Below are 15,159 nucleotides of genomic sequence, written 5' to 3'. Positions count from 1 at the left end.
ATAATTCCTTTCCCCTGCGACACCGTCACCGTGGAATTAAAGAAAAATGTGTTAGGTAGCTTATGTGTTATTTCAGATTTTTGTACATGTGCCCAAATTCAGCGAGATTCGTTAGGAGACTTGTTAGTAATAAACATTCCTCCAAATTATAGTAAAATATCTACTTATTTAAATAATGTATAAATTACACATAATTACAATTGACAAAAAATATACATCTCACACTAGATCTTATTGAAACCGCAGCCAATGGCCCATGATCGGGCAATCGGGCTTGTCACTTAGCTCTCTTAGGATGCTGTTGGTACTCTACCGAACCCTACGTAAAAGAGAAGCCGTCCATTTGCGCAGTATGGCGTTAAAGCCGTCATCTCTGACACACTGCAGTATCGGGGGAGCCCCAGCAGCATCCTAAGGCTGTTATTATGTTGGACGCGGAGGGCATTGATAGCCGTTGCTATTGAAGTTTCTAGAAATAAAACAATACCGACACAAATCAATGTAGGTAATATGTAATAGTCATATGTTGAAAGGATACTGCGATTAAACAATGAGGTCATTTCAGCAATAAGTTATTGACACATCGAAAACATGTTTATTTGAGTTTTGCAATATACATTTTTTAGAATTGTCTCTTAGATGTTACAAAACTAAGAAATAGAATAACTGCTTGCTTGGACCTTGACCTGCGTATGACGTCTTTTGAATTCAATTTTATTTGAATTTCGAAAACCAAATAAGGATAATACTGACTTTAATATAATATATGATTTGTTTTATTTTTATTTATTTTCGTTCACGTCAGTAATTCACTATTTGAATAGATTTTTTAATATGTTAACGATACGATTGAACATGAACTTTGACCTACATATTTTAACTATAAGTAAAGTCACTTTTCTCATTTTAAGTTGAAAGAAACTAGTTACTAAAATGAGAAAAGTTGAAATGTTTTGTCACAAGGAAAAACAATTGAAATACGTCATTTTTCCAGTTTAATACAAACCAGATAATATCAAACTTTCTAGATAGTTCAGTAGAAACTGAAAGCAATAAAATAATGTAATTTTACTAAGTATAACGTCTATTTTTATTGATAGCATCTATGTGCAACATCATCTTGCCCGTATCCCTTACGGAGGGTCGGCACAGTATGTGCTGCTCTTCCATACATCTCTATCAGCCGTCATATCTGAATCCACTCCTTTCTTAAGCATATCCTCTTTAACGCAATCTATCTACACTTTCTTCGATCTTCCTCTTGCTTTGTAGCCATCCACATTCATTCTTAACACTTTCTGGTTTATGTCCCCATCGTCTCGTCGCATAACATATCCATACCACGCTTACCTTTTACTTCTTAATATTTATTTATTTATTTTTCTAAGTGCAACAATGAATTGTATTTAAAAAACGTTCGTAGCATTTTTTAATTCATATACGAGACTGCTCAAACATCAATGGCTCCAAGCAAACAATATCAAAACGTCCCACGTAAAATGCAGTCAAAGTTCATTGATAAAAACAACGCAACTGACATTCCGTTATCTCATAACCGCGATAAAAATATTGATAATTAAAATTATGTTTAACTAGTGGTTGGCCGCGACTTCACCGCAGATTTAAAAAAGTAGCCTATGTTATTCCAGCACATATGTACACATTTCCCAAAGATCTGTTAAAATTAACTTCAACCGTTTTGTAGGTTACCAGGAACAATCGCAAATTTTCGGACAGCCTAACAAAAAAAATAACAACCTGTTTCTGAAAACTGTATTGATTTATCTTTATTGTATAGATAAAGGTATTTTTTATTTTGTTACTTTATTACATACTCTACTCGATAAAAATTTTATTCATCTACATTCTAATCTTAAGTATTATGGGCTATTTAACTCAATTAAAACTCCTTAAAAAAAAAACGATAAATCTAGTTGCGTCTACAGTCAAATATAGCTCTTATACTAGAGGGATCTGATGGATTGGCTGAAAAAATAACAATGGGTTTTGGTTACTCTAAATGAAACGCCGTAAGTACTTCCATTTTAAATTTAATAAATAGACATCTCTTTAAAAATTCACATAGAAAAATTGATTTTAGATTTCATGATAAAATACGAATATACTGCACATAAGGCAACAACATTAAGGTAATATGCATTCGATCATTTTTAATACAAAATACGAGATTCTATCAAAATGTAAAAGCTTAATTGTTATAATAAACCGATAGATGTCACTTTTTGAAGACAAAACAAATCGACTCAAGCGTCGTAAATGGTTTAAATAAGAAGCTATTTTCTGTTATTCTTTTAGATAAAAAGTTTCAAATTACCAATAGTTTTTTGTACTTTTAAAACATTTTTTTTTATTCGAGCAATGACTTTTTACATTTACATGTAAATAATATTTTTAATTTTTATAGTAACAATATAACAGATTTTTTTTTAAAATGATGGTGCTACATTTAGCTTGTAACAATGAATAACATATATTTTATTATAATTGGGAACTCTTAAATTACAATATACAAGCTTAATATCGTTTCTCAACACTCAACTATCACTTATAGATTTTTACTTTGAGGTATATTATTATCTCTTCGACGAAAAGAGTCACATCTGATAGGATTGCTTATGTAACTCTTTTCCGTCTAATGATTGAATTTATTGTAAACTAGCTGTTCCCGTGCGGCTTCATCCGCATGAAATTGTGAAAATTTTATTTTATCGTTTCCATGTGTCAAATTATCAAGAGCAAATGTCAAAATGACATGACATGAAAAACCTTGACAGTCTTGCTTCCTTGATGTTGACAGCAATTTATGGTCTCTTTCCCAGATTAGGGTTTTTATCCAAAATATTTACCCCCCAAGTTTAATGACGTGAAAATATATAGCCTAAAGCGTGACGTAAGTGTGGGGCTTTTTATTAAGAACAGAATTATTCAAAAATATGCTGTAATTGCTGACATCTTAGGCAACAAAGAAGTGTGAGTTTACGCTTTATTATAATAGTATAGATAAATCTGTTTAAAAATTGGAATTGTAAAGTAAATCATAAATTACATGGAATAAAATGACATATTATGACACCAAAGGCCTGTCCCACCAAAGTGTAAATTGTCTGATAATCCGACGTCTATAATTTGATGGAAATATCGGATTTTGTTTCCTTATCTGACAGTGACGTCACCTTTAAGCTTCCTGGGCCTCAATCAGTCGTGGTGGGACATGCCCTCTTCGATTTTTATGATTATCAATAACGTTTCTCTTATAATACTTTTTTTTTTCTCACTCATACATACATCATACAACTTATGTTATTTACATAAATAGATGCATTATATCTTAGATTAAACTGGTACTAAAGCTAGTTACACGCACAGTTCTGACAGTTTTAACTGAACAGTTTAAATCTTCAGTTAAAACTGTCAGAACAGCGTGAGTTAGAACTTTTTTATGTATAATTCTAAAACTACAACATAAGTGTACTCATATTCGTGTTAAAAACACATCTTTGTACATAAAACAGCTTTCACTAGTCAAAAATACCAATGGTTCTCGAAGTACACGGTACCGGCGTTAGGGTAGAGCGAAGTGGTGCGTCAGCCCAGGGCGCCAGAGATAAAGGGCGTTACAGAAGTTTTGAAATCCCGCCCAGGGCCCTTGTAATACTTAAACCGACCTTCAACCTTGCTCTATCCAAGATCATAGCCGACTATATTATCTAAATCGTAATTGAATACTCTATAATCATATTTGTATAGTTTGTACAGACGTCTTATAAGAGGTAGGTCGAGTTGGGAGAAATATTTGTGCAGTTTTTCAGCAGTGCCTGAAGTGTGCGCCAGTCTGGGAAACTGGATGTAGGAAGCGTTTATAGTGTTCAAAGCTAGAAGAGAATCGTCCAGCAGTGTCTCGTATTTACCTGGGGATAGAAAGAAATTCAATAAATTTTTGTTATACTGAAATGGTTAGTACGTGTTTCTAATACGTTTGCGCTGCAACTGGAAATATATTTAGAATGCTTAAACGTGTTTTAAAACTAATTTAAATTTTGTTGTTCAAACAAATAGTTCTGTTTATTAAATAACTTTGTTTTCAATTTGTTTTAATTCAGCATTTTAACATTAGTTTAATTGCAGATTTTGAGTTTAATTAAATAAAATTAATTATGACGTTAATTGTCGCAATCTCTATTGTTATTCACCGTTATAAAACTATTGTTTGTTTAAAGTTGAAAGAAATAATGTTGAAATTATGTACATTACTTTACGAACTTTTGCAGCAATCTTTATTTTCTGTAGACTTGATTCTGTCGTGTCTGCACAAATCGATCAGACATCTTTGACGTCATCTTTAATTATTATCTCAGTTTAAACATGTCTCTTGTTACGTATATTGATTCCCAATGGTATTGTCCAATGTACATACGAATATTTGCTAAGCGTTTGGTTTCGCTTTGTCTGGGTATCGACCCTTGATTTTACACTACGTGAGCAGTTTAAGTTTTAATTTAGGGTACATTAATTATGATTGTTTTATCTGAATACAGTTTATTATATTATATGAGTAATATTTACGCAAATTACTAATTTGAAATAATCAAGTTACACTTTAAATATTGCCTAATTCACATTACAGTCGATGAAACCAGTCCAGCATCAGCCACACACCATTTCTATGTGTTGAACATTTAATCCAGCGGAAATTCGGTCACTGGATTGGAATAATGTAAATAGGTAATTAACCAAGAGTTATCGTAAAGGTCAGGAACATCGAGGTATGTATGAAAGCATAAAAGTATGAGATAACTTTGACCAGTCTCAAGTTCAAACAGTATTTTTAAACCCAAGGTCGTTTATAATTTAATTTTGAATTTTGTGTTAGTTAATAAATAAATTTAATTTGTCGTACATGCAAGGATGTCAAATGGACGGCCATGTTATAATATGACCTTGACATAGGTTTTCGTTTTAAAAAAACGCATATCTTAAATCTAATCTAACTAACATTATAAATGCGAATGTTTAGATGGTTGTTTGTTAGCGTTAGTAGCCTAAACTGTTAAACGGATCTTGATGAAATTTGACATAGATGAAGAGAATAGTCTGGAGGAACACATAGGCTACTCACTTTTGTTTTATTTTTAATTCCACGCGGACGGAGTTGTGGGTAAAAGCTAGTGCCGAATAACGTGTCAATTAACGATAGGGCTTTACACATTATTGATTGCTACGAATTGTTTTAGGTGACATTACTTATGTATTGAATTGGAACACGATTTTTATGCATATGTATTCAAAAATTGTGATAGCGTGACATGGACATTGGTCGTTGATTGGTCGATATGAGTGACGTGTCTTTATGAAATGCAAGGCTTGTCTATGTTTAATATTTTAAAATTTAAATCATTTGTTTGCTCATCAATCAGTTGCTCTTTTTCAATCAGCTTTTGCAAGAGACTCTTCTGCATGGAATTAACTTAGTAAGAAGCCTGTGTTCTTTTAGATTACGTTAGAACGTAGACGATGTAGACATCTGTGCCAAATTTCATAAAGATCTATTAAGCGGTTCTGATAATTTTAACAATCATCCATCCATCTATTCATTTTTTACTTACTCAAAGTAACAAAATATAAGTTTTTATATAATTCTCAAACATTATTATATCAATCGATAGCCTTAAGTAAAAAAATGGCGGTCTAATGACTATGGGTAGTTGATCTAAAATTATGCCTTTCCTATATCAAGAATACTGACGGCCTCTTCCGACGTTTTAACGTCCGACAGAAAGAGATGGCTGAACATTTCATTCTCTATCCTTCTTACACGGTTATGTTTATCTCTCTCAATGTACTGACAAAAACTATATGTAACTTGTTCTTATTTTATAAGTTAAAAATAAAATGTAATTCCTGAATTTCATATTTTTATTTATTATACGATCTGTTCGTACTAGTTAGTACTGGTAGCGGGTAAAATATCAACAAAGTTATTACAAAAACTGCAGAGACGTCAACGGCAAAAACTTATGGTCGGTTTTTTTTTTAATCTCGTCTACATCGTACGGGATGACGTATATTTAAAAACCTGTTTGCGTGAACTCGACTTCTAACAGCGAACTGTTTAGATTTATCTCAAACGGAGTTTAACAAAGAAAACTATCACGACCGCATTTAATAAGGGGTAAAAATTAACAGCAGTTTTTAAGCATATAAGTTCTTCTATACTAATATTTTAAAGAGCAAATAATTGTATTTTGTATGTATTGAAATAACTCAAAAACTACTGTACCGATTTCAAAAATTCTTGCATCATTAAATTATCACATCGCTATTTTATCACTGAGTAACATAGGCTGTATTTTACTGTTTTTTTTTTTTAATTTTATGCAGGTGAAGTCCTGAGCAACAGCTAGTCCAAATAAAATCTTATGAAAAATGTGGTAAATTACGAACTCTTATTATTTCGCATCAATTAGTTTAGATTCATAAGCGGATTTCGTGACCACAAACATATTATTATATTTTTTACGTAAAGAGTATCGGTATTTCTGCCGACTTATGGCCTTAGCAAAAGAACATAGATACTACTTAAACTATTTTAATGAATTTCTAGTTCAACTGATTCAATTGTACATGCCATAGACAAAAAAAAACATGTATGCAATCAACGGTTTAGTGTCCAGTTATAACGCATTATCACAAAAGCAAGACTCCAATTTTCGTCACGCGATTTAGAGCTAAACTATTTAACCACGCCGTAGTCTTTGACTACAAAATTCAAACAAAATAATGGAACCCACATGCAATCACTACCTTTCGGATAAATAAATAATTATCAAGTCCACTAGGGGCGGAGTTATGCCGTAACACATAAAAAACATATAGACGAATTGAGTACCTTTTCGGAAGTCGGTCAAAAAGTAAGTTCTAACATCAGACTAAAACGTGGTATTCAGTTGCAACTATGAGAACATGATGCAGAAGTCACTGGATGTAGAAATCGGGGTTGATTACTTATACATGTACTAAACACAGATTCAAACTGGATTTCGAAGTTGTATACGTTTATAAGGGTTACAGAGACTGCAGGAATGTATAGTGAATCACTAAAATACTGAGAGTAATCAACACTAAGGGACTTATATATACAATCAGCTTGGAAGTCTATTTTATACAGCAACAGATAGCTGTTCGCGACTTTGCCCGTGTAAAAAAAAATTAGTAAAGTATACCCTATGTTACTCAGCTTTTTAATAGTGCAAGAATTATTGAAATCGGTCCAGTAGTTTTTTAGTTATTTCAATACGTACAAAAATCCAAAACTAAAAATCTTTTCTTTATAATATTAGCATAGAAATAAAATTATTGACCATCAAACGAAGAACGAAAAAAAAATTTAGGACCGGTTTCCAAATCTATTCTATTTTTAGTTTTAGATTTATTATCTATTGAATTCTAGGTAGTTAAAGTAGGCCGGATATGTACACAATATTATCGGCATTGACGCATGCGTTTTTCAAGTCGGTACTCGTTACGGAGAAGTTTGACTGCTAGTAATGATTAGCTATAGCATGACTATGGCCTGATGAAATCAATAACTTCACAACTGACAACAACTCTATATTACGTTTACAAGTAAAGCCCGGTACATATTTACGACTCATCTGAACAGACAGACCGTTCAGATAAATCTAACTTGTGTAGGCAGAACTGCACAGTTGCCAGTTTTGTTTGATTTATCTGGACGATCGGATTGTTCAGATAAAACTACCCGTGTGTCGCGGGCTTTATATAAATGATAGCTTTAGACTACGTCCGTGTAGAATTAAAAAAAAAACACAAAAGAAGGTAGCCCATGTATTCATTTAGACTATCCTCTACATCTATGCCAAATTTTATCTAGATCCATTTGTAGTCTAAACGCAGCAGTTTACAAACTAACAAGTATCTATCTAAACTTTCGCATTTATAATATTCGAAGGATTAGTAAGATAAGCCTGCACTCACGAGTGTATTCTGTAATACATTTAATTGTTAAATTGCTTCAATGTGGCCCTTTGTCATTTACCGACGACAAACGAGGTCAACTAATTTATCAACCGAATTGATTGTCATCAACTTTGGAAACGATTACGACAAATAGTGTCCCAAGGTTACACATGTCTTGCAGTCATGTTAAATGAATGATGATAAACGATGTTTGCAGACGTCTAGAAAGCCAAAGAATGAGTTATTAGTATACCTTCGTTAGTAGCTTCTAATAGCATTATTTTTCTAACCTTAAGTTTACCGTCACGATACTACAAAAATATCTCGTACTGGTTCTCGCGACTTCGCCCGCATTAAAACTATACCCTTTGTTACTCAGTGATAACATAGCTTTTTAATGGTCCAAGAATTTTTGAAATCGGTCCAGTAGTTTTTGAGTTATTTCAATACATACAAAAATCCACAAATACAAATCTTTACTCTTTATAACATTAGTATAGATTACATCTATTGTCTAAATTTTTGTCGTTTTTTTATTTCTTTTTCGTTGTCTTATTTCTAAAATATTGTCGAAAATTATCCTAAATTTATTTGTAGTCACTGACAGAAAAAATATGTAGCTTATAATTTCATCTAAAGAACCTTGTAGACGTCTAAAAAACGCTGCCAACGACGTAACGAGTTTTTAATGAGCACGAGAATCTACAACTAACAAATGTATGGACGTTACAAAAGGAAAATTTTGTAATAATAAATTCGACTTTACAACTAAATGAAACGTAAAATAACAAAAACTATTTAACTACGTCGTAGTCTTTGACTCTAAAAATCAAACAAAAAAAATGGAACCCACCTGCAAGAATTACCTTTCGGATAAAAATAGAATTATTAAATTGGTCTACCAGCGGTGGAGTTATGCCGTAACACACATAAAAAAAACATACAGACGAATTGAGTACCTCCTTCTTTTGGTAAGTCGGTCAAAAAAACACAAAAAGTTAACTCAAAAAATGAGTTACGTCCTTTCGTTGGACCGGTCAATAATTTTATGAAGTTTATGTTCAAAAACCGTATTAAAACTGTATTCTATTCAAAAATATATTTGAATAATAAGTACAAAACGAAATTGATTTTGATTAAAATTAATGGCGTATAGTATATGAACACAAAAGCATTCTGCGTTAATGTTTTATAACTCGTAATTCGCACCATCACAAATGACGCAATTAACAACCGTAAAGACGTAATTTATAAATCTGTCTATTGTATATGAAAACAGGGTAGAATTTATCAAAATAAGATTCTAAATATATCGTCATCTCTTTAATTTTTTATGAAAAAAAAGAGACAACGATATTATAAAGACAAGCAAGACATTTTATAGAAATGTTTATTTTTCAGATAATTACATGCCAGTTTGATTTACCACAGATGTAGAATCGAAGTGCTAATATTAGATCTTCAAGGAAAAAAATCTTGCATATGGAATAAGAAAAAGAATCATTTACAAATAAAAAACTTTTTTTATATTTTTTAGTTAGGCTTTTTTCTGTTTTTAGACAATCAGACAGATTTCATATGATTTTTAATTTGCAAACACTCGAAGTAATTATTGCATGCAATTTCGCGGGTAATAACTAGTATTTACATAATTATAGAAGATCTAAGTTCACTAGATTGACCTATTGGCATAAATGTATTATTTCTTATCATTTATAGCAACTTAACGAGAATTAACATGAAATTAGTGTCACTTGGGACTGATAACATTAATAATATAATCGAAGACTAAATAATGCTACCTATTATTTATTCACAGAAATAAACAAAAATAAAATTGATACATGTCGCTAATTAAAAAATAGTTAACAAAGATGGAAAATTTCAACACGTATCAAAACAAGTCGGTCGCGGTAAAACCCACAAAATCCTTCAATAACATAGACCGATCATATCGCAGTTATGTACGGTTCTACCTTGAATTTATAATGGTAAGTAAGCGAAGCACAAAAAATGTATAGTTAACGTTTTAAAAGGATGTTAATACTCATTGCTATTATGAAATTAAACTTGATTATAGGTTTAGTTAGACAACAAAAATCAACTAGTATTTTTTTTTATATGAGAAGGGGGCAAACGAGCGGCAGGTACACAGAGGTGGTCAACGACGCCCATAGACATCCGCAACACTAGTAAATTCAACAGAGTTCTAAAATGACCCTAGTATTATAAGATTCAACTTTTATGGCAGCTCGTAATCACCTTTAGCGCAAATATTCAAAGTTAGATGGCCAGATAGGTCAATGGGCCGCTATGGCGGCAAAAAAACGCGAACAGGTAAATTCTACCCCACATTCCTTTACATCCCTTACTTAAAATTAGATTATGCGCAGCGTCTCATGTAAAATTACGAGCTGTCATAAAGTTTGAATAGAACTGTTACTTAAGAATACGCAGTTCCTCTTGCGTTGAGATTACAAGATCGCAAGCATATCAACAAATCAACTCACCAACTAGCGTGTACTTGATAAGGCACGGATGGCATAGACTGGTGATGGGCTGCCAGTGCTCATTGTTTACCACGTCTGCCATCTCCTCAGACTGGTTAGTGAGGAATAACACGAACTCCTTGAACGTGACGTCATGTCCCTGCGCCAGCGATTCGTTTGAAGGATTCTCACGATACGCTCGGATTATCCTCTTGCCCACTCTATCCTGTGAAATTATTTACTTGAAATACGCTAAAGAATTAAGTAAAAAAAAAAAGGTTGGCAATTCATTTTTGAAGTAGTGCGTAGGAGACCAAAGAGTGTAAGTAAGAAGGCAATGAATTCATATGTCGGTTGGTAGATATGTATGGGAGAATAGTGCATTCTGTGACCCTCTGTCGTGAATAAACCAAGAAAGGAATACTTCATACTTTGTACTCTGTCTTAGTACTCAATCATTATTTCATGCTTCCCCAGTAATGTGGACTTACAACTAATATTTTCAATTTTATCTTCATTATTAAATACCCTGAACTGTAGTTAGTCGTAACGTAACACTCTGTTATTCAATTTACAAAAACAAACAAACATTTTATCTTTAAATAGTGAATTTCCATTGTTCAAAAGGTAGAAATATTCTCAGCTTTATCGTTTTGTTGAAATAAACTGAGATAGCAATATGTGCTGGTAATTTTAAGTTAGGAGGTCTCGACCTTTCCTTGTGTGAGATTGACCCAGATTATGAATATGCATAGGTTACTGTGCTAATGTGAACCAGAAATATCTTATTAAATTCTTTTATTAGTACAAATTACACAGTACAAAAAGTCTAGAAGACATCAATTACTCTCATTTTGTGGACAAAAGATAAAGTAAAGTGAAATTGCTAACTATTATTATATGATAATGATTGTTTTCGCAATTATTTTGGTATGTTTTTAATAAGTTTTAGTAAAAAGTACAATGATTTAACAAGCTAGGCTTATAGCTGGAATAAAGCGCGTAGAAAATTTAAAACTTTTAATACGTTACGATTCAGGTCTATTTTACAAATTACCAAACTCGAATAACCAAGTAGACCGAAAAAGTAATAAACAAAATGCTTGTGAATGTGTGAGTGAATGAAAAAAACAAGCTATGTAACCAATACGATACGATACGAAAAGTGGGACATAAAAGTTAATTATTTTGATCTGAATCAAAGAAATTTTTGCTATAGACAAACTGATATAGAGATGGATGGATTGCGTAAAAGGTGACATGGTCAAAAAGGAAGTGATGACTGAGATGACGTATGATAGAGTTATGTGGAAGATAAAAACCTGTTGCGCCGACCCTGGGGAGTAGGACAAGGAGACAGATGATGACGATGATGATGATGATGAAACTGCAATATTTTCGCGAAATTCTCATAGAAACTCTTTTCTTACAAAACTATCATGCTAGTTGTCCGCGTATACTTTAGAGTGGATTAAAATAACTTAGTAGCCTGTGTTTTACCAGACTAAGACATCTGTGCCTAATTACAGCGAATGCCGTTCAGTCAACAAACATTTAAACATTCATATTTATGATATTAGTATGTAATATAATAAACGAGCTGTTGCCCGCAACTTCGTCCGCGTAGCATTAGAAAACATACGAACTATATAAATTACAAATAGCTACGTATCCCTCGGGAACCGGACATTTCGCGGGGATGAAGCTTATCCCATGTGTACTCTAGACTTTGTTTTATATCTGTGCCAAATTTCAATAAGATATGTTGAACCGTTGCAGAATGATCGAGTAAACATTAAAAAACTAAATTAATGAATCGCACGGGAACCGTAACTATTCCCGAGATAAAAAGTAGCCTATGTGTTCTTCCAGACTATGCTCTAAATCTGTGCCAAATTTCATGGAGATCCGTTCAGCCGTTTAGGCTACAAACGCTAACAAACATCCATCCATCTAAACTTTCGCATTTATAATATTAGTAATATTAATTAAAACTTCCAACGATACATTTATACAACTAATTTTATAATTCTTTTGCATAGTCATATTGTTTTACCGTTGGCCATTGCTTCCGACTAACAAACGAAATACTTAATTACCAGTAATTATAACATACAAAGTATATAACATCCGTTTTAGCCTGGTGAAGATTTCCGTTAACGCAATACTATTTTTAAATTATTATTACACGAAATATTAACATACTTAGTTATAAATAATACTAAAAACATAAGCGGTCTTAATTTTCAATCCCTATAGTAACTATTATTTGCTTTTAAATTTTATTATTAAAAGTAATTACTGCCGCACTCTATCTGGTCTCGCTAAGTATAGCTTTAGTAACAGTGTAGACTGTTAGAAAATTAGAAGAGCTACTAAATGTACTCAGAGTTCTGAGTGAGTCACTTAGTTCTTTAAACTCTCTTATCTACATTAATATTACAAAGAAGGAATTTTTGGATTTTAGGATTTTTGTACGTATTTGATTCACGCAGAAACTACTGGGCCGATTTTTAAAAAAAAAACTTTCTCCATTAGAATGGTAATATATCTGAATAAGATAGGCCGTATTTTGTATTGTTTTTTTTTTTTATTTCACGAAGACGCCTATACCAATATTATAAGGAGGAATGATTTGTGTTTTTGTATTTAATAAAATAACCTAAAAACTACTGGGTTGGGTTTTTAAACATTCTTTAGAAAGATAGTTTATCTGTTACCATAGGCTATACTTTTATTTTTTAGTTTCAGATTGATGAAAAGGTTTTTTTTTTATATTAGGTGGCAAACGAACAAGCGGCCACCAGAATCCACCAAAATGGAAAGCGACCACTGACCATAAACATCCGCAATTGCAGATGCGTTGCCTACTCTTAATTTACGGAGGAGATGCACATAAAGAGGGCGATTCCCTCTCGTATGCGCCTCCTCCACCGTCAAATCCGCTTTTCCTTCCCATCGTTTCCTCTTAAGAAAAGGGTGGAAAGGGACAATTATGTTATATTTTAAACATTATCAACAATACCTGAAAATACTTCGCGCTCTGCGTATCTCCTTCTAATTTATTCCGATATGCCGACAGCAACCTTTCAAAGGGATTCCTGACTATTATCATCTTGTTATAATTATCCAGCATAATCTGCCTGTCTTCTTTGGGCACGGTGCTCAAGTTCCGGAACATTCCAGGCGAGTGAGCGAGGCTCGCGGGAATCGCTAGTACATCAGTACCATTCCATTTACTCGCCAATATCATCAGTATACGTTTCCAATTCGTACACGCCACCTTAAATTATACAGATTAAAAATAAAACAAATGACAATCAAGATAGTGATAAGCAATGTTTAATTTTTGTTAATCGTTTTGTTTTTAAATAAATACGTATTTATAGATACTGCCTTTCTTCTTTATTGTAGGTGGTTGTAGCTATTTAGACACCAGACGAAGACTAAAAGCAAAATAACTTCTTACATGTGCTTGAAAATAATTGGTTTTTAAATGTTATTTTATAAACACCAAAATCCTAACACAATGAGTATTTAAAACCTGATAATGATTGCTGTCGAATTAAATTATATTGTTTTTTAAATAAATTAAAGAGTTTTTAAATATTGACTAAGTCTATTAAAATCATACTAATCATACTACTATTATAATTGAGAAAGTTTAGATGGATGGATGTTTGTTAGAAATTGTAACCTAAACGGCTGAACGGATTTCGATGAAATTTGGCAAAGATGTGGAGGATAATCTGGAAGAACACATAGGCTCCTCACTTTAGTTTTTTAAATGCTCGCGGGCGGTGTCGCGGGCAAAAGCTAGTATATAAATTACTTATTTGTTAGCATGTTAGTGAAAAATCACAGTGATGAGCAGAATGACGATTTTAGACACGCGGACAATGATTATGAAATACTGGTTAACCTTCACAGACTCACCTTTGGGACGTAGCAATAAAGAAGTTTGTGTTCATCATCAACAAGTATATGTTCGAGTTGATTTGGCGGTAAATCATCCAAACTCAAATTCAAGGGAAATCGACGACATGCTTCCTGTATAAGCTCTTGCCGCGCCAAGTTCAAGGACTGGGTCAATTCCAAAGAATGTTCGTTTGTCGATTCATTCTCGTTCCCGCTTACGCAAAAAAATACGCCCAGGAACAGCATGAAATTCCCGTTCCAAGAATGCATCTTTCGCCATAACACACACATAAAATATCGGTGAATCAAAACTTTAAAAACAAAATGTAAGTTACTTTTTAAATGTAGGGCATGTGTAAATCGCACTTGTTAAACTATAAAACCATTTTATTTTTATTTAAACACAAAATTAGATTATGTTTCACTTATAAAATTAAGTTTCAAGATACATTTTGAAGTTTACAATTTAAAGTTTTCGTAAAATATATTTTTTTTAAACCACTGACACTAACATCTCCCACTGTATCAAAAACAATACTAAAAGAATGAACGAATGAAAATATATGTCGAACAGAACTGAATGAAAGTTTTTGACTGGTCAGGTCATAGAGTAGGTGACATTAACTGGTATTAGTTATCTGTGCGAATCAAACATTTTCGTTTTTTTTTATAAGAACTTATTTCTTTTATATTAAAAGGAAAAATAAAATGCAGTATAAAATATATCAAAAATGGAGATTCCTGGTTTGTCGTA

The 15,159-nt window shown here is 32.5% G+C and overlaps 1 protein-coding gene across 1 annotated transcript; it reads right to left on the bottom strand.

Moving 5' to 3' along the window:
• Window positions 1-3,281: 3,281 nt before the first annotated feature.
• On the bottom strand, window positions 3,282-14,916 carry LOC106101404 (carbohydrate sulfotransferase 11). Its single transcript, XM_013280635.1, has 4 exons — window positions 14,424-14,916; window positions 13,513-13,770; window positions 10,509-10,713; window positions 3,282-3,929 (listed from the first exon to the last, which is right to left on the bottom strand). Exons 1-4 carry the CDS (start codon window positions 14,694-14,696, stop codon window positions 3,700-3,702), a joined length of 966 nt encoding a protein of 321 aa, XP_013136089.1. The 5' UTR covers window positions 14,697-14,916; the 3' UTR covers window positions 3,282-3,699.
• Between the last annotated feature and the right edge of the window lie 243 nt (window positions 14,917-15,159).

The sequence above is a fragment of the Papilio polytes genome, unplaced genomic scaffold, assembly GCF_000836215.1.
Source record: "Papilio polytes unplaced genomic scaffold, Ppol_1.0 DF823991.1, whole genome shotgun sequence".
Lineage (NCBI taxonomy): Eukaryota > Metazoa > Arthropoda > Insecta > Lepidoptera > Papilionidae > Papilio > Papilio polytes.
The sequence above is the reverse complement of the archived record's forward strand: the minus strand, read 5'-3'. Positions and strand labels throughout refer to the sequence as shown.